The 27,427-nt window shown below is 34.5% G+C and overlaps 1 protein-coding gene across 6 annotated transcripts in view; it reads left to right on the top strand.

Annotated features, from left to right (window-relative positions):
- The window catches only part of PCDH7 (protocadherin 7), a 447,959-nt gene extending 430,935 nt beyond the window's left edge, over positions 1-17,024 (top strand). For 4 of the 6 annotated variants that reach the window (XM_056125605.1, XM_056125604.1, XM_056125603.1 and 1 more), the window contains one exon: positions 14,965-17,024. In XM_056125605.1, coding sequence (XP_055981580.1) covers positions 14,965-15,341 — 377 coding nt within the window. In that variant the 3' untranslated portion in view covers positions 15,342-17,024. The remainder of the gene's footprint in view (positions 1-14,964) is intronic. The other 2 variants (XM_056125610.1, XM_056125606.1) reach the window with 2 other exon arrangements.
- The last annotated feature ends 10,403 nt before the right edge of the window (positions 17,025-27,427 follow it).

The following is a 27,427-nucleotide window of genomic DNA, read 5'->3' as shown; positions in this document are numbered from 1 at the left end:
AGAAAACTTTTTCTTAATGACTCCGTATTTAGAATTCCTTTCATCTATTATATAAGCTATGCATAAACAAAAATAAATTTTATTTCCCAAGTGTATTGTTGTATGACTCATATAATTGCCACAACAAGTTCTAGCAATATTCATATAGTTACCATTCCTCAGCAAGGCAGTTTAACAAAATCATTTATATATAAAAATATTGGCCACTAAAATAAGCTTTTCCCATTAGATATTTCCTTAGCTCTAACTACAGCCTCCATGGCCCTCTGCCGTGAATTCCACCTACACTCCAGGTTGGGTGTGAAGAGTTCTTTTGCTCTATAAAATTAGTCTATCAATTTTTTCATTAACCAAGTCAATAAGAAAAATTAGAAGAGAGGCCCTGAAATGGAAAAACATGGTGAGTGATTAAAAAAGATCATTCAGATCATCACACAACACACTAATAAAATGTACTTAAGCTTCTCTGGTCATCTACATCATATTTAGGATTACCAGATGCCATTATAATAATACTTTTCTGCTTGTGACATTTGTGGAGCTCGGCATACTCATCAGGGATGACAGGCAGGCAGGCAGTCTGCCTACTATGTAATTCATCCATCCACTCAAAAGAAAACCACTGAATGTAGGACCAGCTCGATGCTAGAATCCAGAGTAAACTGTTGCCTTCAAAAGTGTTGCCTTTAAGAGTCACATGATTATAGGTACCAGATTTGAGCAGACTTCATTTTAAGTGCTGTGATATCAATAGGTATGGGGTAAGCTTAGGAAGACAGGAACAAATCAGAATTTGACAGGCTGGGCAGAGAAATCTCAAAGGTGATATGCTAGAACTGGAATATGAAGTACTGGGGGGAGATGGATAATAAGATTTAAAAGATAATAAAAGAAACAACATAATTCAAATCATGCAAACAGAACATAACATGGCTTCCTAGGAAAGACACTATACTGTGTCTGTAGAAGTAATAAAAGACAGAGAAAGGGGATGAGGATTTGAAACAGGGGTAGTATTCACATCCCAAAGGGTCTTCTCTGAAAATTAAGGAGTTTGTAATTTATACTGATGGGGCTGGAGTGATAGCACAGCGGGTAGGGCGTTCGCCTTACAAGCGGCCAACATGGCCGACCCGAGTTCGATTCCTCCGCCCCTCTCGGAGAGCCCGGCAAGCTGCCGAGAGTATTCGATATGCCAGACACAGTAACAACAAAGTCTCCAATGGAGACGTTACTGGGCCCGCTCGAGCAAATCGACGATCAACGGGAGGGCCTTTACCTTTTACCTTTATTTATGGAAGAGAGTTTAGACTAGGAGGAGGCTTGCTACTTTATCTACTTTTAAAAATGCAAAAAAAATGCTATAATTATAAATATAGTCATTATTCTTTAAACAAAACATTAAAATGTAGCAAGAAATGAAATCAGAAAATAATAAAAGTACCATGAATTTGACTAAACCAGCTTTAGAATTGTACCCTGAACTCCTGAACTGACTCTGCTTCTTCTTAGGAATCCCAGTAATTGTATTTAGAAATTTAGGCAGTGATCTCAGATAAAGTTATCATTGACCAACCAAAGAGAAAGATTGTATTACTGGGGAAAGTAAGCTATTAGAACTTTCCCTGGACAAATAAAATAAAATAATTGATTGATAACATAGGAATAAAATCAAGCAATCAGAATCTAACATAGAGTGCACTTTTTCAAAAGACAAAACGAAATTCTTGAGTACATAAACATTCAAATATTAGGTAAAGTGAACTTGAGTAAATCTTTGGAAATTGACTTTTCTCCCATGTTTTCTTTAATTGGATAATGCATGTTTCAAAAATACAAAAATCAATATTTTTATTTGTAGAAAAAGTATACCAAATGCAATATTTTCATCCTGTCCAATTCTGACCACAAAACTTGTGAAAGTTGAATGAATATTAGTTACATATTATAGCTATAATTGCTGAAATGTGTTTTACCAAAAAATTACTAGACATTTAGTGTCAGACAACAGAAATAAGAAACTTCTCTTATAATTCTGTAGAGCTCATATGGTTCTGTGGGATAAGGATCAGGTCACTTAAGATCAAAGTGTCAGAATAATCTTTTTCCAGAATCTTTGGTGAACAGTGTGTTTCCTTGACTCTGAGTTTTCAGTCTTCCTGATACCTTGGTTTGTAGTGTCACCTCAATAATCAACTTATTTTAAAGGCAGTTATTAGTAATCTTGACACGTTCATTGCTCCAGAGGGCCCAGTAATGTCTCCATTGTGACACTTGCTACTGTGTTTGGCATATTGAATACGTCACCGGTATCCTGCCAGACTTTACCGGCCGGCGAGATACTCCTGATAGCTTGCGGGGCACTCCTAGAGGGGTGAAGGAATCGAACCTGGGTCAGCCAAGTGATCTGCGTGCAATGCAAACACCCTCCCGGCTGTGCTACCACTGAAATATTAATTCCTTTTTTTTAAAATGTAATACAAGTTGTTTACAAGTTTCAGGAATTAAAGCCATCTATACCTTTGTAAAGGGTCATAGTTCTACCACCCACAGATGGTTATGGGAAGAAGCAAACACGCAGGGCTGCTCCTCTAGCCTAATATGGAGCAATGCAGATAGATGCCTCCGAGAGTCAGCTGGCTGGAACTGGCGCGGTGTTGGCATCTCCCTGGCTTGCTTCTCCACCCACCTCAACTCATCAGAGAAGGTTCAACAGTAAAACTTTGCCACTCTCAGAAGGAATGGCAAGTAAACAAAGGAAAACATTTCATTGAGCAGCAAAAATCAATGAAGCAAACTGATCCGGTGTCGCTTCATTGATTTCCCCCACTTTAACTGCTCATTGAGTCCTGTTTACCAGTCATCTGAGATCATTTCCTTCTGTTCCCTTTTATGTGTCTTCTCAGCACTTCCAACCTACTCAACACTCTTTCAGACCTAACTGTGATTTGCCAATTTTAGTTTCAACTGATGGACTTACTGATGAGATAAGAAATCAGCATTTCCACTGCTTTAAAATCTTCCCCTGGAATGTTTTTTGTTTTCTCAGTTCCTATGAAAAGGTTTCAGGACCTGTCTCTCAACAGTCCTAAATTCAATGCTTTCCTCATTTTACTTGGTGAGAAACATGAGAACAACACTTTGTCTTTGTTCCAAATCAGAATAGGTAATGAAATTTTATTGTAATAAAATTTGTAATGACACACATATTTCTATCCACATAAACTTTTTAATATCGTTTACAGAATATTTTATTAGGTAAAAGCAACCCAAGCAGAGTTGAAAATGTAAATAAACTTATCATTAGATTAGATGGGTAAGTTCTCAGAATAACTATTCGAAAGAAGAAAATAAATAGGTCGTATTATTTTTGCAAAACAAAAATTAATTTGATTAGTTCAATAAATCTAAATTGCTATTTTTTTTGTGTAAAAATGAATCACTCTCTATTTTGGTTCTACTTTAAATATGATGTGATCTTTAACAAGTTTATTTTAAACATTTGTACAAAGTAACGTTTAAAAATATCTAAAATTACATTATGTCACACTCTAGATACTGTAGTTATTTTATTCCTTAAATAATTCCTAGAATAATTTATTTTCATGTTTTAAATAATACCAACTCTTAACTACAGGAAGTACATATAACTCTCCACTTAACTTTTAAAGATTTTCAATGATGTATATGAAATAAAATGTCTGAGAAATATTCATTAATATATTTTTAGGTTTTTAAAACCATTTGAAAAATATTACATGTTGTAAAAGAAAGCAGAGATTACAAACCAAAATAGATAATAGTCTTATAATAAATGGATGATATGTACTAATTAGAGAAAATGCCCACTTGTAGCAGACAATAGTATTCATTGTACAATATAAATAATTTAACACTATTTCCAATAATCATGAATTTCAAAGATCCATAATATTCGTTGGAAATTGACTTTGAATTGATACTTTCAATTGAAATTGAAATTGACTATTTGAGATAGTTACATTACACTTTATAGGAAAGCCAATGTAAAGTGATTGCTATAGTCTGTTTAAAAATATTAGATAATCATTGTTGTTATATAATCATCTTCAATAACAATAATTTATTTTCTTATGAATTGAGGGTATCTATTGGCTGGCAATTTAAGATACAAATATTGTATGTGGATATTATCAAATAAAAAACATTTTTGTAGTATTGGTTAGAAATCAGATATATCCATTCCCTATAATTAATTTATTGCCTATATGATGATTTTTGAATTGATTGCTTATTTCAGTTTGGACTTTCAAATTACCAACCTGAAATATTAAAATAATAAAACCTAAATCATTTTCTAGACTTACAAATGTGTGCTCCGTTTTTATTTTCTATTTATAGATGTTTTTCTAGACTGTATAAAAATATTAGATGCCCTAAAGCATATAGTTCGCAAGCTGATAGCCTTGGTTTACATAGCACAACCACTAATAAACCCCAAGCAGAGATAGGAGCAGCCTTTAAACACTGGTTGTGCCTTTGCCTCACTTTATTTTTATTATTGCATAGTAGGAAATATATTTACAACTTGTAATTTACCATAGAATTACAATTGCCATGGAAATCTATTTACCACTTTTTTGAGAAGGTCACTCTTTTTAAGACTTTTATTCTTATTCCTAAGTTAAAAAAATTCTAAGTATAAACATAACTGTTTTCTTCCATCTATCAGGAAATTCAAAATCTACTCAGATTCAACTCAGGTATCTGGATCCTATTGTAGTTTTTATAATTTTTTGTATGTTTGTTTGATGCTATTTCTAAATACACACATCTGCATTTGTGGAGGTAGCAGTACTTTTCATTGTAATCAGATTAGTTAAGTTTAAGACACCTAAAACAATTTCTAATATAAGAAATGACCAAAAACTAGAAGATCAGTCAAGTTGTTGATATTCTGTTGGAGCATAAACATGCATGACCAAAAGTAGCACTGTAGCACTGTTCTCCCATTGTCCATCAATTTGCTTGAGCAGGCACCAGTAAGGTCTTCACTGTGAGACTTGTTACTGTTTTTTGGCATATGGAATATGCCACAGGGAGCTTTCCAGGCACTGCCAGGTGGACAGGATACTCTCAGTAGCTTGCTGGGCTCTCCGAGAGGGCAGAGGAATCGAACCCAGGTCAGTCGCATGCAAGGCAAATGTTCTACCCGCTCTGCTACCAAAAGTAAGACATATATATTCTCAATGGAATGATCAACTGTTAGCTTATGAAATAAATGCCCTTGGTCTCATTCTGGATTATATATGTTTGATCATCATGAATCATTTTCTCAATTCTTTCTGGTCCACCTCCCAGCACTATTTAACCACCAAACTCCAAATTGTATGTGTGTGAAGAGGGAAATAAAATTAAAACTGTGCCTCTGATGTACACAGAGTAATCACTTCTCAGCCATCACCACACCTTTTCATGCTATAACAGTTTTCAAGTGCCAACCAGTAGTTTCATGTTTAAGTTGATTCTGCAAGACTCCTTGAGTCACAGAGCATACAGTCTCCACTCTGTAATGCCATATTCTGAATGATGATACTCTACACTTTAGGGCAGGTAACACTTCTTGGGATATAGTCAGTTGCTTTTTAATTGAGACTAGCCTAAGGTAAGAATAAAATGTGCTGATGCTTTCAAACATGTTCCAAAATTTGCTAATTGTCTTGACATGTCAGCCCAAATGAGAAAGCTTCTTGCTATTAAAAACAAAAATAGAAACCTTGAAATTAAAGGTACCGAATTAAAAAAAAATATATAGCCTATTGCTTGAATACCTTTCTCTTTTTGTTATTTTTTGTTTTTTTTTTTGGGGGGGTGGGGGGGAGGTCACAGCCAGCGATGCTCAGTGGTCACTCCTGACTCTGCACTTGTTGCTTGAATTTCTAAATTAAGTCTGTTTAAATTCAATAAAATTTTCTTTGGAAAAGCCATACACTTAATAAAATTAGTCAGTTCATTGCCATGGTAAAGAAACATCAACAAAATAGAATATAATGTTTAAGTATTTGTGGCTGTTTGATGCAGTTTATTGATTGCAGATAATATAAAACATTTATGACCAATATCTTAGTGATCAGTATCTTACTGCTGTTCCAAAGCACTCTTTTCACACTACAAACAGACAAGTACTATATAGAGAGACATGTATAAATAACAAGAGTTTCAAACAACAAAGTTGCATTACTGCTTACATTGTTGTGGGTTGTTCATGTGACTTTTCTCTTAGTTTTGCTGGGCTTACTCCTGTGACAGCTTCAACTAGAAAGTTGGTTGTCGATAGCCCCTGCTGGGCCAGAGAAGGCAGCTGGGATCTCCTCTGAACTAAGTGTTCTATCTTTAAAGGAACTAGGTTGTGCTTTCTCTCAGCATGGGGATCACAAGCTTCCAAGGGCAAAAAAGAAAAAGGAGCTCAGCCTCTTGGGACCTAGCCTAGAAATGGCCCAGTATCCCTTCTGCCACCTGCTAGTCATCAAAGACAGCCCAGTTTCAAGGGGAACGGAATTTGTATCTAAATCTTGACAGTAGTAGCAGCGCAGTTGTATTCAAAAGGATGCATCCGGGGACACAAGAGTGTTTTTTTTTCTTTTGTAGTTGTAACTCATCCACTGCTTTTGCACGTGCTCACGTGTGTGTGTGTGTGTGTGCATGTGTGTGTGTGTGTGTGTGTGCTCTCTCTGAACACTGCATTTTAGATGTTTGCCCTGATTTTTGTCTTTCATTGATTTTCAACCTCTTTGTCTTTAGATTAGTTTATTGTTAATTTTTATATATCTTAAAATTCAAATTCTTATTATACTATCATCATGTTAGCAAAACAAGACAGCACAAACCCAATTCATTACAACAATCTCTTTGGAGAGAAAATCTGAAGTTGATCTTGTGGATCGTAAAGAAAACTTCAAAATAATGATGCACTTGCCCTTTAGTTTTCAGCAAACATAATGACACATACTGAATAAATCTTCTCCAATAAAATCTTAATAAAAAATCATTGAGGAACACCTGACACAGAGTACCAGGATATAGTGACTAGTGGATTTTCCTGAATATATTGCAGTCCTCTGTAGTTCAGAGTTTATCAATATAAATTTATTTTTACTTCTAGAAAATTAATTCAAATGCTTGCCCTTTGATAACTGGCATTTTTTTCAAAGTTGTATGAAACCTTGGAGACAGATACACCTCAAAATCGTATCCTTTATGATGTTAAATAACCAAAAGAGTTTGAGGCAGTTCTCTTAATTAAGTAGCATTTCTATTATTAAGTATATTCACATTCTGAAAGAGAAATGAAGGTGAAAAATAATCTTGTATTGAATTTCAGGCTTGTTTTAACTTTATGAAAAAAATAGCTAGGTTTTTGAAGCTTTCTGTCATTGGGGTGGGGAGTCACTTATTCAGGAATTTGAAGGCACACTTATGGGTCACTAAGGCCTAGTAGAGCTAGAATTTTCTTCGAAGACAACTGGGCTATATCTGTGATGCTCACTGTCACTGTCACTGTCCTCCCGTTGTTCATCGATTTGCTTGAGCGGGCCCAGTAATGTCTCCATTGTAAGACTTGTTGTTACTGTGTTTGGCATATCGAATACGTCATGGGTAGCTTGCCAGGCTTTGCCGTGAGGGCTACGTACTCTCGGTAGCTTGCCAGGCTCTCTGAGAGGGATGGAGGAACCAAACTCTGGTCGGCTGTGTCGGCTACGTGCAAGGCAAACGCCCTACCCACTGTGCTATTGCTCCAGCCCTCTGTGATGCTCAAAGGCCATAAAATGCTGAGCATCCTATGCAGGGCCTCACATGTAAGTCATGTGCTCTATCATTTAGACTTCACGTCTGGACCCTCCCAGAACTTTCTTGACTGAATTTTGGATAAGGAACTTTGCACACAAAGCAGCTAAAATTGATTAAAGACTTGCTATATTTTAGAATATTTTCAGGATATTTTATCGATGTTATTACATTTCATTCTTATAATGATCCTCAAAAGTTAATTATCATGCTCCTTTTACAGATGAATACATTTCAATAAATAAAATAACTCTTAATAACTACCCAATTACTAAGTGACAAAGTTAGGAGTTTAATCCCAAAAACTTAGTGCCCATGTGTAGATCCTAAAGCGTCTTCTTTTGAGGAAGATTGCATAGAGAAAACTAATATTTCTACTCTCCTAAATCTTTCCAGGACTATGGCCTAAGTTTGATTGGGCATGCATACTCTACCAGAGAACATGCTGTGGGCTCTACATATATTGACATTTATTTATTTTATAAATAATTAACAAGGAAGTAGATATCATGATTTTACCTTGAAGAACTTGAAGCTCATAGCTATGATTTCTTAAGTTCCAAGTTCGTAGCTATGATTACTCAATTCCACAAATTGTACATGAATCACACTTAGCAATTGTTAGAATACTAAATTTGTTATTTTCACAAATCCACTGCCCTTAAAAGAAGTATTCAGAAGAGTTATAGATGAGCTTGATGTAAGAGTTGGGTTGGTATGAGTTCCTTACATCCTCTTCTAATTAGACTTAATCTAGTGATTTTATAATCAATTATGAAAGTCTAGAAATTACATTCCCCTTGTAGCCCTGGGCAACACTTAACTATACATTTTTTCTTGTCTTAAAGATAGTGTTTGGTATTTAGAGATTTGCAACTTACTTGTCCAACTCAATGACCCCAAAGGTTCCCAACATTTGTTAAAATGTTTCTTTTTCAATCATCCCTGAATCCTCAAAGGCATAGCTTTATAGTACTGCTCTTAAAAAGTCCTACTTATTATGCAGTTTTGGATCTTATTACCATACACCTAATTTTTGTTCATGATGAAAATAATTTTTCAACAAAATTTTATCATTTGCTATCAATTTTATTTTGTCACTGTCACTGTTATCCCGTTGTTCATCGATTTACTCGAGCAGGAGCCAATAATGTCTCCATTCCTCCAGCCCTTTCCCATCAATTTTATTACAAAAAAAATTCATTAGGTCCTGACAGTTATTTTGAAATAAATCCCTTGACTTAATCATTTAAATATAAGATTTTCATTTGCGTGAAATAAAATAAATGCATTGTTAAAATATTTGCTTGAAGATGAAAACCATTGTACACTGCCTTTTTTGTTGTTTATATTCTTGTAACATCTTTTCATAGTTCAGTAGATTTTACTAGGATTTAGGAGAATATCTATAAAATGAGTTCATATATGATATAGATGATTCATGTAACAAGAAAAAATAGTTTAAAAGAAAAAAAGGAAAGAGATCACTGTGTATGTTTTCCCCTCTCCCAAACAAGAGAGAGAATATCACAGTTCTTCGTTTGTCAAGAATTAAAATTATTGTCAAGTAATCTTGAGAATGTGTTAGCATTTGATCTAGTTTTGTTTGTTTTTTGTTTTTTTTTTGGGGGGGGGGATAACAGAGGCACAACCAGCAGTGCTTACTCCTGATGCTGCATTCAGTGATCACTCCTGGTGATGCTCAGGGGACCTTATTTGGTCCTGAGAATCGAACACAGGTCACCTGCATGCAAGGCATATGCTCTATCTACTGTGGCTCTGGCCTCCAAGTGCTTGATCTTAAAGAATTATAGAAATGATATGAATGTTTAGGACATCTACTCATTGATGAGTAATTTTTTTGCTTCAGGTGGTCCAAGAATCAAATACATTTATCGTATAAACTAGCTAATGATGCAATGTATCTTTATCTGAGCTTTAAAAGTACAAAAAAAAAAAGTAAAATTTCAAGCTTGCACCAGAGAGAACTGAGCTTTCCTGGGAATATGGGAGCATGATGAATGGTACATTCCCCTGAAACATTGATGAAGGGATACCAAATAACGATCTTTGGCTACTGAATTATATATTGTACAAAAGCAAAGCAAAAAAAAAATACTTACAGAGCTCTTTTATAATAATCACACCTCTAATGGTATCTGAAATGTGTAAGACAGTTTGTGGAAACATTCAATCTCTCTGCAAATCCAGATTTTCCTGATTATTTCTAATGAGTTTCCATATTGTGTGCCTGTCATTTCTTGTTGATGTCATAATAGCAGCATCTTCCCACGAATGCATATCTACGTTGTCAAATAAGAAGAGATTTATTTATAAATTTAGAACTTAACTTCTTAAAGTAGTTATTATCCTCAGGAAATGCTGGAGCGAAAGCACAGTGGGTAGGGCACTTGCCTTGCACACAGCCCACCTGGGTTCGATTCCTCTGTCCCCCTTGAAGAGCCTGGCAAGCTACCGAGAGTATCCCCCTGCACAACAGAGCCTGACAAGCTCTCTATGGCATAGTTGATATGTCAAAAACAGTAACAAGTGTCACAATGGAGACATTACTGGTTCCCGCTCCAGCAAATGGATGAACAACAACAGGACTGTGCTACAGTGCTACTTTAGGAAATGTGTAGCTTTGGGAAAGTTGCACCTTTTTTTTTCATTTAGTAAAATGTGTGATGTTGAGGCATCCATTTCCTGTGATTCCTAGATAATGTCTGTTTTCTTCTTTTCTTTTTTTTGTTTGAGACTGCTGTTTTTAGAGACTGTTGTGGTTATAGGTAGAAATAACCAGCTAAATCTAAATAACTCAGCTGTTACATTTTAAGAAGGAACAAGATGGAGTAATAAAAACACTAAAGTGAAATTTGATACACTTGTTCTTTGGCCTGAGCTTTCTCTAAGCAAATCCACTCTCTGGTCCGATATTTCTTAAAATGAAAAGTAAATAAGACAAAGTGTAAGGAAGACTTTAATATATTATAAATCACCTCTAAAACTGTCTGCTTGAATGTGATGGCTTAAAACTATGAACTTTTGAGAGAGAAATAAACTTGTAAGAAAGGACTTTAACACTCCAAAATTGATGTAGTGATTGTAGTAAATAGCATTAATTAGGCAAAAATGGAGAAATCTGCTTATAAGTAGAGTTGTGCCATAGAAGATGATAAATGCCATTTCTTCTGTTATACTCAAGGACTGCTAGGATTGACTAAAGGAAGAGAACAAAAACAAATGCATATCTAAGAAACTGACTGTTTTAGAAAATGCTAATAAAATATTTCAATATAGAACACTCTACTATACTATTGGTTTCCTCAAAATAAAGTAATAATATTTGTGGTTAAGTTTTTCTATCTTCATTAAAAATTAAAATGAATTTTACTAAATTGGGCTGGAGCGATAGCACAGCAGTAGGGCCTTTGCCTTGCGAGCAGCCAGCCTGGTCGAGCTGGGTTCGATTCCTCCGCCCCTCTCAAAGAGCCTGGCAAGCTACTGAGAGTATCCCGCCCGCACAGCAAAACCTGGCAAGCTACCCCTGACGTATTCAATATGCCAAAAACAGTAACAACAAGTCTCAAAATGGAGATGTTACTGGGCCCACTCGAGCAAATCTATGAACAACGGGAGGACAGCATTTTGTTAGTTTTGTTTATTAAATTAAAGTCAAGAGTGTTCTATGGATATAAGGTAACAGTTTTTATCCAACACTGGAAAACTGGAGTCAATATTGTAAATCCTTCCTCTGTAATCCCATGAAAATAAGATATTTTAAGAGTGTATCTTAGTAAAAGGGAGAAAAATTATAGAAGGTATATTCTATGCTTTTTAAGGTGTATAAAACTGTTGTATTTTTTCAGATTGTAGAATGCATACTTTTATACTGAAAGAAAAAAATTGCAGTCCTACAGAAAATACTATTCCACTCATGCCTATCCTTAATAAATATCATCATAATACAAATTGCATTTGTTAATCATTGGCATTTCTTTTGAGGATTCATTTGAATCATCAGGATTCTAAATTTTGATTGCTCATGATGAATCTCTTATAGCCTTTCTTGATTATTTTCTAAATTTGATGACAAACACTGTAACATGTCTCAGCCAATTAAGCTTGTCATCTTCCACTGTGGTCCCCAATCAAGTATTTGACTTTGGAAATGACAGGAGATCCTTATTAAAAGTCATGCTTCTTGGATAGAGATGTGGCAGCTTACATGTGGCTGAGAAGACAGGCTGCCTTCATTAATAGCGGTAAGCAGAAGGAAATCAATTTTAGGAGCAAATAACTTCAACTATAAGTAAAGACATAGTGGAGAAAGTGATGAGCATCTCATTTATACACTGAGTCATTCTAAATGAATATAATCTCATATATGTGAAAGGAACTTCAGGGTATAATTTAAATAAAAGGTGCGAAGAGTTGATAGCATTGTAGTTTTTATGAACTGTCTAGCTTAAACTGAAATCACACCGAGGGGAAAACAATGCATTTCATTGAAGTTTTACCTAAAAGTCCTAAATGGCAGAGTTCTATAAATTGTTGTAGAAGTTCTAAATTAACTTAGATTGATTATTGGAGATCATTCTGAATCATAAATGCAGAGAACTATAAACATAATTATAATTATATTTATATTTTGATAGCTAAATTCCTTGTTACAGTCTGTGTGCATGATAGGTCCTATATTAAAGTAGAAAGGACTCTGAATCTATCAAAGCAGAGAAAAATAAAGAGATGTTTAGACTAAGATGATCTGATCTCATGTTTTACATTTTCACAAGGTATTTTTCCTATTCCAAGTTTTGAATTCAGCTTAAAAAGGACAAAGTATCCCAATGTAGAAATATTCTCAAAGAATTTACATGTGCTCATTATACTAGGTGGATTACGAAAACACTTATAAAATTTGGCAATAATTTGATTTCTAAAATGCATATTTGTGTTTGAGTTACAGAATGCTTTGCATAAAAAATGAATAGAAAAGTGCCTTTTCTTTTGATATAAAATTAATAGGATCTACTCACTTTGAAGTCAAATAACAGCACATTCAACTGCAATAAATAATTATATTTGCATTTTACCTTTGGGAGAGAGAAAAGTAATTCTAGACTTCCTGTGAAGAAAAGTGACATTTCCTTGTGAACTCTCAGTGCACATCACAAAACATCTAAGCTGCAGTGGTTCAAAAATCAATAGGTTGACAAATGTCAACATTTCTGTTACTGTCACCAAAGAGGGAAAAAATGACATGCAATAATGAAGAGTTCTGATTTAGATTAGACAGATAAAGAACATAAATGCTCATCAAAAGAGGAATATAATAAAACTATAGGAGAGACTGTTCGGAGGTAAAAGCGAAGGGCATAATTATCTGGGAGATAATTTACCCCCCAACCCACTTTATTATAAGGCAAATCTGTATACAAAACCCAGAACTGTGTCTGTGTTACTCCCATCTATTCACTTTGTGAACTGATTTTCTGGTGTCAAAACTAATAGTTTTTAAATACTAGTCCTTATAACAAAATGATAGTATACACTATATAAATGCAGTTGGATTCTTGGGAATAACATAAAACAATATATGGGTAGCAACCCCCTGGAAGTTCTTGTCTTCAAAATATTTTGACAGAGAACAAGTTATTCTCCCTTTCATTCTCTTCTCAAAACAAAAATTAAATAGCAATCAGGGAGATTGTTCAAAAGACTGGAGTGCTTGTTTTAAATATCGGAGGCAGGGTTTAATCCCCTGTCTTGTTCAGTTTCCTGAGCACTGCTGGGAACAAACTTTTTTTTTCTTTTTGGGCCACACCCAGCAATGCCCAGGGGTTACTCCTGGGTATACACTCAGGAATTACTCCTGGCAGTGCTTGGGGAACCATATGGGATGCTGGGGATCCAACCCGGGTCAGCCGTGTGCAAGGCAAACATTTTACTGTACTATCCGCTGTACTATCACTCCAGCTGCAACAAAATTATTAACACCAAGTAAAGATTAGTTTAGTGGCTGTGTATGACTACAAAACAAGAAATTATAAATACATTTAATAGTAGTAGTATACGTAATCATTCTCCAAAATACGCAACAATTTTAATTCCATACACATGTTGCTAATTCTTACCTGCTGTATTTTTTCTTAAATTTTAAGAGCCCTCTGACTATTGTTTAACCTTATAGGAACAGAATGCATTGCCAATACATTAGGCAACATCATAAGTTAGCAATTCATGCTGTTTCATCACAATTTTAGGAGCTCGAACATACTTACCCTTTACACTGCCTTCTGCAAACTATTTCTATTCAGCGAACACACTGGCAAAAACATTTCCATGTGAACACTCAGGGACTATTTTGTAACACATATTAGGCCATTTTACATGGTGGGTGGAGGGGAAATTGTGGGTTAGGGTGGGGTTAATGGGAATAATGCTAGAACTTTCACATCTATAACCTACTTATACTTTGATTTTGTACTTTTTACCACCAAAAGTACTATCAAATTAAGTTCTGCTTTCGATGAACTTTGATATTTTAGAATTATTTTTTAAATATAAGGTTTTGTCTATTTGCAGATCAGAAATATTGTGTAAGCCAGGAGGATTTCAATTGGCAAAAGTACACAATTTCTGGGATAATTTATAAATAAAGAAGTTTATCTATTTGTATCTCATAATTTCCCTGAGGCCTATGTAACATAGGCATGTTACATACCCATACCCCCATACATGAATCGTTATACAAACACATATTTTGACTTGAAAATGTCTGATCATCCCTGTAACATACATATGTATATATACTATATTACTTGTCTATGCTCTACATTTAGTAGAATGTCCATTCTTCTCTTTTTATGTCATGTTTTTGCAAAACCTTATCTTTAATAAATATAAAGTTTAAAAACTCTTTCTGGGTTTATGGGTTGCAGAGTTTTGAAAAATAGAATATTTTGGTAAGGTATGAATATGCTATATTTTATACACTATATAAAGGGTTTGTGGCGGGAGGGGTGGGGGGATGGAGGAGGGATAGGGCGGAGAGGGATTTGCCTGAAATTTCCTAAAGATCAGCAGAGTCTGCTGGGGAATGACAATCTTCAATGACTTCTGTTCCTTGCCTTTCAGATTCAAGACCTCTTCCTGATGTTGCCCTGACTGGGAAGTGCACACGGGAATGTGATGAGTATGGTCACTCAGACTCCTGCTGGATGCCCGTCCGTACTTCTCCGGAGCGGAAGAAGAGCCAGCCCAAACTCTCCACCTTCATGCCTGTTGATGAGCGAGGAAGCCAGGAAAAGCTGGCCAATGGCGAGGCTGCCATCATGGGTGACCGCAACAGAAACCTCCTGAACAAAAAGTTGACCTCCTCCTATGAGACCTTCAGCGCAGCTAGTTTCAGCAAAAATGAGGAAGCCAACCCTGAGGATATTCCCCTGACAAAAACAGGGGAATACAAGCCATCTCCTGTCAATACTCTCACTAGAAGAGAAGTGTACCTGTAGGCTAAAGGAGCAACAGCAAAATTCTTTTTCTGAATGAGAAGGAGAATAAGGGGTGACACAAAGAGAAAGTGTTTAATGGAAACGAGGGGGCTACCAAAGAGACAAAGCTTTGCCTGCCACTTCTGCCTCCAGATCAGGCCTTGAGCGATACTATTAGCCTGATTGTAATGTACTATGTAGAAACCATCCCTGTTACTTGCATGTCTGATCCCCCCCACTGATTCCTAACACCCACTTTTCCTCTTCTGCAACCCCCCCCCAAAAAAGAAAAAAAAAACAAGATGGCTGCAAGTTTCTTTTATGGTTACAAGCCTGATTAGCAGAACACAACACACATTCATTTTCCCTTAGCTGAAGCATGGTTGTAGTCACTTTGATTTAGTTTGAGTGTTATCCGGCTGGTCAAAGGAAAAAAAAAAAGGCAAATTAGAAAAAATATATTTCAGACGTATCCAGTTTGCCCTTCATTATTATGAAGGGCAATCCCTCAAAAGTGATCCAATTCAGAATATCTCAAAAAACACAGCCCTTACAAAGAGGGACTCTAGTCCGCATTTGGGAAGATCCATCCCAGCTTTGAAATTTTAATTTAAAGAATGAGAGTAAAATAATACCCAGTTGGTGAGTGTTGTCCCAAGTTGTCATCTGTTATTCTTTTTAAGTCAGAAGCATTAATCAACTTCATGCTTTCATTGAGTATTATTAGTGTAAACACAATCTTGATTAAATATATCTATTACACTAGTTATAAATTGTAAAAGTATACATATCTATTTTTCTGAACAGCATCACTATTATAAAGTAACTGGAACAATTGTGTCATTAAAAGGCCAAAGAACATAAGGCAGATCAGGGAAATTATGAAATAGATTTGGTCTTGACAAGAAAATCCACTCAACAAAAGCAACTGAATCCATGCACTCAAAATAGCTCAGAGACTGCTTTGTTTTATGTTGTCTCTATACCCAGAAAATATGTTTTTATTTGTAAATTTGTTTTATTTGCCATTGTAAAAATGAAAAACTAATGAGCCCCCTTTGTGGATTATACTGGGTAATTAGTTTTTAAAAGTATCAGGGAAGATTCCATTTTAAAAAAATAAAAAATGTGTTGTGACTAGGTTATGGACAGAAAGACATATTACATACAGTCATAGGAAAACATCCACACTTACTATAATTGAAGATAGGCTATGCTAGAACTATTATCCATATTGCAAGAGGCCAATGGCATATTTTACTTGTTCTATGCACACTTTCATATAATACAAGTGCATTAATTCTGAATCCTGTGCAATACAGAACTATTTCAAGACAGCATTGAAATAAGGTGACACTTTGTGTGTGTGTGTGTATATATATATATATATACATATATATGTATATATATATCCTAAAACAAATTCAAACTAAACATAAAATTAATTTTGGTGGTGATATATTTTAAAGTGTACATCTCAAAGTGGAAACTATGCAGTTTAGTATGTGTATGTGTGGTAAAACAAAATATGAAGGCCAGGGACACAGTAAATTGCCTTGCCACACACCCAAGGTAGGTTGCAGTCCAGGTACATAAATAGACCCCTGAGCCCTGTCAGGAGAGATCCCGGAGCACAGAGCAGGGATTATGGCATGAACACTACTGGGTGTGGGCCCAAACTACAAAACAAAGCAAAAAGAAAAAGGATATGCAGTGACTTGTTCTCTAGAGGAAGATATAATGCAATTGGAACTTCAGCTGGGACATGTATACAGAAGTGATAATCTAGGGCCAGGATAGCGGGTAACAGGATAAAAGAGCAATTATTTCCATCACTGGATGTTTATGACCTGGTTATGGCATTGCCTTGATGGCTTTCTAGAAAATTGTAAAGACAATGTAGCTTTGGATAGTTTAATGCTTTACAGAATTTCATAGACTTTAAAACATCCTGGAATATAGGTTGTAAATTTGCTCTAAGTGATTAAAATGTTTATCTTTTCAAACCACTTCTTTGTTTGATGGGGTTCTCTTTGGGGGTCATTTCCTTAAAATCATTTTTTAAATGGAGTTTTCATGTTAATGTTAGTTTTTGTACAGTAGTTAGAATGAAAGAAGGTATGTAATTGAAGCAAAAACATTGGACTAAAATATCAATAATTGAACATGGCTATGTCTGATTATTTACATTATGGAAAGATGCAATTCTAGTACTTTGTTAGGAAACTGCATTAAAGCAGTTCTGCCTTGTATAATCTGTAAGTACCTATTAAGACAAAATAATTCTAAAGATACTTATGAAAATATATACATATTTTTTCTTGCACGTTACAGAAGAAATACTCAATTGCATAACACAGATGTTGAACAAATTTTTAATGCATTTATTCTTTCTTTCATGAGACACTTCAAACCATTAGATAGCTCATTTCACTCTATCTTGAAAATCCTCTGTTGTCTATAAAGCTAATATGGGTCTTACTGGACCTTCAGATTAATTGGATCCACATGCCCAGATGACATTTTCACCACATTCAATAAAGCTATGCCATTGCCATTTAATTTGTGAGCCTCTCTTTAGAACTAAAATGGGTGTGAAAGAATAAAATTTCAGTGTACTGTAAGTATTTGCAGTAATTCGAGTAGAATTAGCTATCATAACATGTTTATTATATTATGAGCTGGCATGACACAGAAATATATTTTGTGTTTGTATGACTTTTATTTTGAATAGGTTAAAACTGGTGCCACTCCATATATAGAGTGCTTTTGAAAAAAATCAATAAAAAGAAACAAAAAAATAAATAAATGAGTGAATGCAAAATAAGCAACTGTGCCTTTTATACCTGTTGTTATGGTAAAAAAAAAAACAAAAAACAAAAAGGTTGTTTGGTTTGGACAATGAGGGGAAATGGGCTATTCCCAACTTTTTTGATCTTGTATATTTATCCATGTTTATTTTCTGAAAATAATAAATAATATATTAAAAATTTGCCTTCTCACAAACTCAGATAATGGACCAGTCTTAAATATCATTCATTTATAAAATTAAGACATTAATATGGGCTGCATGTTACCGACTAGAATGTTATAGCATTTATTGCAATAGCTACCCGGAGAGTTCATCAGATTTAAAATTTGTCCATTTTACAAAGTAAAACATTGACGTAGAATTGTCTATTTTTGTTTTTTTCCCCCTTTAGCTGCTGTTTCAATTTTTTGTTGCACAATATATTAAAAAAATCTTCATTTTTTTTTGTACTCAAAAATATCAAGTGAACTTTGCATGCATATACATTAGGGCACATTTATAAATTAATGAGTAACTATATAAATTTATGTGTATTAAAATGTCTGTAGATTCAGTCTAAAATCTAATGTTTGTTCTGAAACTCCAGATATCTATCACTTTTGTATAGTTTCTGACTGGCCTGCTGCCTGAGTTTCAAAAAACAAAGAAGGCATTATTTTTATGAGAAGTGGAACTAAGATGTTATTGAAAATACCTGACTGGAAGATCCCCTAGGAAGCTGTCTGATAGGGAATAAATGTACTAAACCACACTGACCAGAAGCAATTTGCAAGAAGCAGCCATTCTAATAGTGTCATGAGAAAACTGGAGACCTAAATAGTTTTAATTATATTTTATTGGTGATAAATATACAAAAGCGAAGATGAGCATAAAAATGTTAAGTTTACTAGCTGTGACCCAGACAGAGCTTTCCATAACATCTCAGAGGAAGGCCTCCTTTTCCCAGCTTACTAGGGTTTACTTTCAGACAATATTTCTTCCATTTTAAAGCACTTGCATTCAGTGTGGTACAACCTGTTTGTAATGTTAATCATTGACTACTGTTCTGCTACTTGGATGTTGATAGTGAAGCAAAGAACAATTTATCATCGTTTATTATGAGTCACTATGCACGCAACTATGCTAAACACGACGAAATGTATCAAACACTCGTCCAACTATTTATGAACTATTTTACATAATTTAATTTGCTTTTGTACAGTTTTATGTAAATAAATTGCTTGTCATTTTTGTCTCTGCAAATTAAAATATAACATGGTCAAACGGTTTCACACTTGTAAGTGTACTTCTCTGTTGGTAGGCAATTCCATTTTGATTGGACGAGAAGTGCATGGATGTATGTACCAGTTTGATGTCAAATAGTTGGTGAAATTAAGACCAAGAAAGATAATGCCTTAGTAATTGACAGCTTAGGAGGGAATAGTGTTTAACTGTCATACTATTTTTCCTTATCATGAAATGGAACTTAGATTTTTTTCAGTTTCATCAAAATAATTTTTAAGACAGTTGCCTAGGTGATTTTATATTTTAAATTTTATAGTAGAGGAACTTCTCGTGATTTACCTAAAAATTGCTTTTTCCAGATGTCATACAAGGAAATTTTATATTTAGGATAAAATGAATTATACGTAAAATGTACCTCTAAAAAGGAAATGTTTCATTTTAATCTAAAGAAATATAGGGTCAGAGTGATAGTACAGCAGGTAGGATATTCGCCTTGCATGCGGCTGACTGGCATCTCATATGGTCCCTAAACACTGCCAGGAGTAATTCCTGAGCACAGAGACTGGAGTAACCCCCGAGCATCATTGGGTGTGACCCCTCCCCCCCAAAAAATAAAAAAGATACACAAAGTAGTCACAGACAAAAAATATTTCATTTTATGAAATGCAAATTAAACTTGAAACAAAAACATAGACTTTTAAACTTACTCTTATTTGGTCGTAATTTCTGTGCTTTCCAACTTTTTTTTTTACTAATTCCTTTTATTTCTTTAACTAATTTACCATACTATGAGCTTATACCCTATTATGCTTATTTTCTGTACTAATTTTTTATCTATCAAGCAAATAGCTAATTTCCCAATTTCCTCTTTCACGACCTTCCAATGAAGGCTTAAAAGAGAAAGAACATACATCTTACAAATATTAATAGATTGCATGAAACTTTTTTTCTGAGTGCCAGGAATCCATACCATAGTAGCACCAAACTAAATGGCACAAGCATGAAACCTAGAGTCTTGTATGGTAACTCGGGTGCTGGCCCAACAACGCACAAGATTTTTGTTCTATCTTCTAATACTGCTAAAACATATGTATATATGCTCTGCCTTGAAGTTTCTCATTTTTCTTTCCATTTTCTTTTCTAAAAGTTCAAAATGCTTTATGTGTAATTATATAGTCTTCCTTAAATTATTGTACATTAATATTGGTTAACAGTCTTCCTTCTCTAAAGAAGATTGATGAATGATCTAAGAAAGTCAGCTTGGACTGTAATAAGGTATAAAAAGAAAAAAAAACTTACATGGACATAATTTTGGCTCCTTAGATTTTTAATAGTGAGAACTAAACATTGTTGTATAAATCAAGGAAAAAGTATATAAATAAAAAATCTTTATTCTTTTCCAAAAATATCTTTATTTAGATTTGAGGAGCATTTTCTTTACCTACATTGTGTTTTCTGGTTAAAACACGCAACCACAATGATACACTTTAGAAAGAAAATAGACTCGAAGAGATTAACAAAAACAAGGTGTTTGCTTTCAAGATTTCTATTTGATTATTCTAAAATATCTGAAATTTTTGAAAATTATTGGAAAAGTTGTATTTATTTAGAAGCATATCTGAGTCAAAATATCTTAAAAATTTAGCACAACTCTCGTTTACAATGTTTATATTTATTACAAAATATCCACAATAAGCCAAGCAATGCTCTGACTCAATACGGGCTCAGAGCTCAGGGATCAATTCTGGTAGGGCCCAGGGGAACCTACAGGGTCCTGAGGATAAGAATCTGGTTCTGTCACATGCAAGGCAAGCACCCAACCTTCTGTAGGCTTCAGCCCCTTCACAATTTCAATATAAATTGTAGAATATGTTAACAATCCATAGATAAAGGTAAAGTTTACTTTCATGCAGTAACTCTGAAGCTGAATATACTTTGAGCACAAAATTCTACTAGTACTAAATTTCTATCTATAGTCTATGTACCAATCAAAATACTTGGCATGACTTCACAGAACAGCAAAGGAAACTAATGCCTTAACTGTTCCCTACCCAATTTAACCTGAACAAAATAAGCATTTCCTAACGGGGTGTTGAATAGGGATGGAGAAGGAGGCACTAATTACAGTTTGTTAGCTAACATCTTCAACTGACTATGAAAACATCCTGGCAGTAACTACAACATGTATGGGAATTCTGACACCCTTATTTAAAAAAGCATCCTAGCCTAATGTCTTCCTGATGAATATTGACTTAAGTTATTGAGAAGGAAGATTTTGATGGCTCTTAGCTGACAAAATTAACCTAACCTTTTTTTCCAGTTTTTTGTGTTTCAATGATTGTAACCAATAGTAAACACTGTCAAAATTCACCAGATAACTGTAGAATGCCCACCTTTACTTGGGTTTTAAAAAGCTGATTCACAAAGTTTACTCAAAAACATTGACATCCCTTTTCTTTTGACCTTTTGTTGTCTCTAAGTATTTTACAATCCTCAAGCCTTTTGCTTAGTGCTTTTCCCCTTTCAAAAGCAAACTTAGATTTCCCTGGAGGTGGAGGACTGTTAGGTAGTTAACCTAGGACTAGAGAATTTGCAATACAATCAGCTTTAGTTTAATGGAAATTTACAATATCTTTACTTGAGCTGGAAGGTAGCTGAGTGAATAGGGACTGAACTTACATTTGTTTATTTTCTCTTATCTTTATCCCTACTCTAATGCTTGTTTATAGGGTACATGGAGGAAGGTGATTAACCAAGATAACATAAATTTTCTAAGCTGCTGGGAGTAAGGGATGGATATGAATGTAAATGTGGCAGGTTTTGAATTTATGATTTCCTTTAGCCTTAACTTTATTTTCCCTGTTGTGCTTCTGTCAAGGGTCAATTTTACTCATTGGCTGAAATGAATATGTGTGATTCACAGAGAAATAGTTTGGCTTATTCATTGAACCTCCTCTAAATAAAATGTAGAAGATGTTTACTTGTTCATAAAATCAAGTTTTCTCACCTCAACATCCTCAGATCATTCAGTACCAAAATTTGGGTTTATTTTGGATGCTCAGTTTTATTTTCTTAATTAAAAGTTATGATTCAAATGATCCATTACCTGAAAGATAACAAGAAAGCTGCATAAGGTCAACTGAAAAAACTGGCAGATATTATCTTAGAGGTTAGAATTGACTTCTGCAATAAAAAAAAAAAAACTTTATCAGTGTGCATCATTTCAACAGCAAAAATCAGCAGTAATTCACAAAATAAACTAAGTAACCAATCTAAAGAATAAGATAAGAAGAAAGTATCTAATGTGTTGAATCCCAAAGTCATCACTGAGATTTGACCCTGAGAACCCATGAAAACAGATTTAAGTGAACTTGGTCATCCCAGCCCAGAACCCTCTAGATTTGTTATCACACAGTAATAAACATATCAAAAAATATACTTTACTTTGACAATGGGCTTAAAAATCCTGGAGTTAGCAGAATTAGTAATGACATTAGTAATGACATCAGCTCTTTACCATGTTTTATACAGTACTACATAAAACGTTTTTATTGCAGTTTTTTGGTTTGTGATAAAAAGTTGATCAATATTTATACCATTTTATAATATACTCTCAGGAAAAAAAGTGGAGTCAAAAAATGCTAGTGGGTGATTTTAACACCTATTTCCAAAAGAAAAGCAAGTTATTATCGTTTCATACTTTGCGGTACACCAAGGATACAATAAGAAAATAGATCTTAGACTAGAGTTTGAGATTTGAAACTGTGAAGGTTAGAGATATGGGTATTTCAAAAGAATCTCTAAAATTTTTAACTTTTTTAATATGGTGGGCTAGAGTGATAGCACAGTGGGTAGGGCATTTGCCTTGCATGCAGCCAACATGGCTGACCCAAGTTCGATTCCTCCGCCCCTCTCAAGAGCCTGGCAAGCTACTGAGAGTATCTTACCCACATGAGTAAGCCTGGCAAGCTCCGCATGATGTATTCGATATGCCAAACACAGTAACAGCAAGTTTCACAATTTATTGTGAGATGTTACTGGTGCCCGCTCAAGCAAATTGATGAACAACAGGAGGACAGTGCTATTAATATGGTGACCAAAGTAATCATCCAGTTTAAGTAATGACCAGTGATAATTCTCACTAGCATCTGTTTTTCAGAATTAGACATTCTCCTTATAAGTCATTTTAATCTATTATATAAATCATTATATTCTCTGGACTCAAACTTATTTCTTTTCTCCTTATAGAAACACATATTTTACAATTGTCAAAAGCACCAAATGAGAGAATAAGAGCTAAGCAATAATCAATGTGAATTACTAGACCAAAATAAAAATACACATAGGTTGATAAATATTCTTCTTTCAAAGAATAGAATACAAATATTTTCTAAATCCTAAAATTACTAATAATAACCCTTAAATGTTGCTTTATGTGAGTTGGTTAACCTAGTTATTAGTGTTTTACTTCCTAATAACAAAAATAATCTCCTATCTACATCACAAAAAGGAAAACACTGTAAGAGATATCAAATGCTTACATCCTCAGGAAATTGAAAACACCTTACAGTTATCAAAATCAGGAATCCATATCATACAGACATTTGTAAAAAAATTAAGAAGCGTGTGTCAACAATAAATATTTTGAGTTTTGTTTAGGTTAAAGATTTTGTTTTTTTCCTACTAGATCAAAAGCTTTAAATTACGTTCATTTGAAATCCATGGAAGAGTTCATTATATTAAATATAATGAAATATTAGTTTCATACTTAGGACACAATTTACACAAAATCAAAAGAAAAAAATATGATGCATGTATCACCAAGTTTTCGATTAGGAATGTATTTTTACTATGTTTTCCAAATTCTATAATTAAATATGTTTTGCGATAACAATATAGAAGTTGGAACATTTGAAAGTACTCCAAACATATGGACTGTTGCATGAATACACTTAAGAAAAATAAAAACTAAAGTTATTTATTTATTTATTTTTGCTTTTGGGGTCACACCCAGTGATGCACAGGGGATAGTCCTGGCTCATGCACTCAGGAATTACTGCTGGCAGTGCTTGGGGGACCATGTGGGTTACTGGGAATGGAACCTCGGGTCAGTCATGTGCAAGGCAGATGCCCTACCCCCCTGTGGTATCGCTCCAGCCCCATAAAACAAAGCTACTTAATTTTAAACAATTGGGTGCTTTTTATTTGAAATTCATCAAAGTAATTAATCAATTAATTGATTTTTGGTTTGGGGCCACACCTGGTGCTGCTCAAGGGTGCTCACCCTTTTCTGTACACTCAGAGCTCACTGCTTGTGGTGCTCAGGGGACCGCATATGTTGCTGGCAATTAACCTGGTAAGTATAACTGTTGTACTATCACTCTGAACCCAGAAAACAGCATATTTATAAAGCTTATATCATCCCTTCATATAGGCATTATATTAACTATTTTGCATCCTGGCAAAATGAATATGACATGTTAGATAACTTCTGATTTTAATATTTATTACAAAACTGCATGTGATGGTGGAGAGATAGAAGTGTGATTGGGACCAGAGTGATAGTGCAATGGGGTAGGGCACTTGCCTTAAACACAGCTGGCCCAGGTTTGATCCCCGGATCCCTGTATGGTCCCCCAAACACCAATAGGTGTGATCTCTGAACACAGATCCAGGAATTAGCCCTGAGCACAGTTGGGTGTAGCCCAAGAACAAAACAAACTGAACCCAAACAAACCAGGATTTTAAGTAATTAATTGCCTTTCATATCCCTGGCCCTGGTTACAATCCCAGACACAAATGTGGTCTTCAGAGCACTATCCAGGGGAACTGCTGAACAGTGCTAGAAATCTCTCTCTGGGTTCTACTGGGTGTGGTCTAACACAAGACACTCCCTCAAAAAAAAAAAAATCAACATTCAGAATGCTAAAAAACTGCAAATTAACAATGATTTTTATATTTTGAGAAAAGTAACATGACCATGTAGTAAAAAAACATGGTTACCACAACGTACCTATTAGTTATCCAGGGTTTGCTTAACAGAAAATGTGGATGAATGCTTTACCATACAAATTAGATTATTTCAGTAAGAGTTTGCCATATGGCTAAATCTCAACAGAGTATTTGTAGATCTTGACTTCAACATTGCAGAATTATTTGATTTTGTTAAACCTCCCAAACAGAAGCTCTGGGAGAAAAAAAAAATTAAAAGTTGCACAAATCTAAGCCTTAAAAGCAATGGACATTCTTATAATTGAAAATAATCTGGGAAGTATAATTGACGAGAACAAAATACAAATTATCAATGGCAAGGCATAGACACTGTCAGTTCAAAGATGGTTTAAGAAATAAATGGACGATTGAGATGGAAGTCATATTGGAAATCCTGCTTCCAGACTGCAGCTATTATTGACAAAGAGGCAAACAGAATAAGCAGTACAACTCTTATCCAAAGGAACAACCTTTTCTGAGCTATATTATTTTCTAATACTTGAGCTATGCTCCTACTCTATCAATTACCAGGATGCATAGAAAGATATTTCATGTTATTGTCTGTTGACTTATTTACTTCTATTCCCTGGAATACTCCAGGTTTTTGTTTTCTTTCTATTTTCCTCTAACTTGTATTAGATGAAAACAAACTGTGTAACAGGCAATTTGATTTTGCTCTCTGCTTAAAATTTATATGTGCTTCACAGCCAGCATTTTGTTATCCTCGGGTTTAAAGGCTCTAAGTCATCAGGGAACACTCCCACTTGACTATAAAGGTAAGTCAGGCGTTTAAAATGAGAGTGTCATGGGTGAAGCAATAATCTTCAGTCTATTGTAATCAGTCCTGACACTGACACAAGATCATACAGTGCTTTCAATTTTAAAGCTACCAATTGTTGAAGCTACCAATTCATACGTTTTCTCCTGTGAAATGGTAGGGATATATATAAACATTAAGATACACCGAAGTTTAATTTTAGCCTAACTTACAACTACAAAAAAACTATTCAGGATAGTGAATTGGAACCCAATTACTAAAGTTGATTTTAAAATAGCATTTGCATCTCTTGTTTTCACTGAACTCATGAAAATAAAAATAGGTCTTGATCTCTACACTCCCTCAAAGCACCATATGCTCCCTGGCAACACTATGTGGACGAATTTTCAGAGGTATTGTTCATAAACACTAACCTGTAGATATCAAGTAGATCAAATTTATTTCATTCATGCTGTGTTCTCTTCCTGTTTAGAAATATCTAGTGATTCTATTAGCTCCATGTTTGTTCTTTAACTGTAATCTACTCTAATTTTAACTGACCTGTAATTTTTGTTATAATTGATACAGTTTGTTTCTATATTGAGTCAACTCAAAAAGTACATTACAATGGTATGTCAGAGATGCATGGCCAACACACACTTTTCTGTGTGTTTATGGGAGCAATCTGTTGATGAAGTTGTTTATTTAAGTAGTTTCTGCCATTTGGGCTAACCAAAGTTTTTCTGCTCATTCTCACTCTATCCAACATAATCTTTCACACAGTTTTTTATATATCACTAATGGTAGGCATCAATCTATTCTTTTCATCAAAAAAGCCTTCCTTGCACCTTATTTCATTAATAACATTTGTTGATTCTCTTCCTTAAGGATCTTCATTTTCCCCTAAGGATGTTTTGTGTAGGTAACTGGAAGGGATGTTCTTTCAACCTGGACCAGTTTTAACACCTACAATTCAGAGAACAGTCCCAAACAAAAGATTATTTGTGTGTAACATTGACTGGATTGTAATACATAATTATATTGATAGAAGAAAGAATTATGCAAAAATAGAGACAATGTATATTCTCAGCATTCTATTCATATTATTTTGTCCACCTGACTTTCCAGTTTAATTTCCCCTATCTTTACAACTCTATGGTACAGTTTCCCATATTTATAATTTCTAAATTTACTTTCTTTATTGCAGTTTCTAGTTAATATTAATGCAATTATCTATCCCCAGAATGACCCTACACTTTAATTCAAAGCTTCTAGCAACCACATATATCCTACTATTTACTACTTACTCCTGTCCTACATAAT

The sequence above is a fragment of the Sorex fumeus genome, unplaced genomic scaffold (genome assembly GCF_029834395.1).
Source record: "Sorex fumeus unplaced genomic scaffold, SorFum_2.1 ptg000055l, whole genome shotgun sequence".
Classification (NCBI taxonomy): domain Eukaryota; kingdom Metazoa; phylum Chordata; class Mammalia; order Eulipotyphla; family Soricidae; genus Sorex; species Sorex fumeus.
Note: the sequence above shows the minus strand (reverse complement) of the source record. Positions and strands in the feature narration are given on the sequence as shown.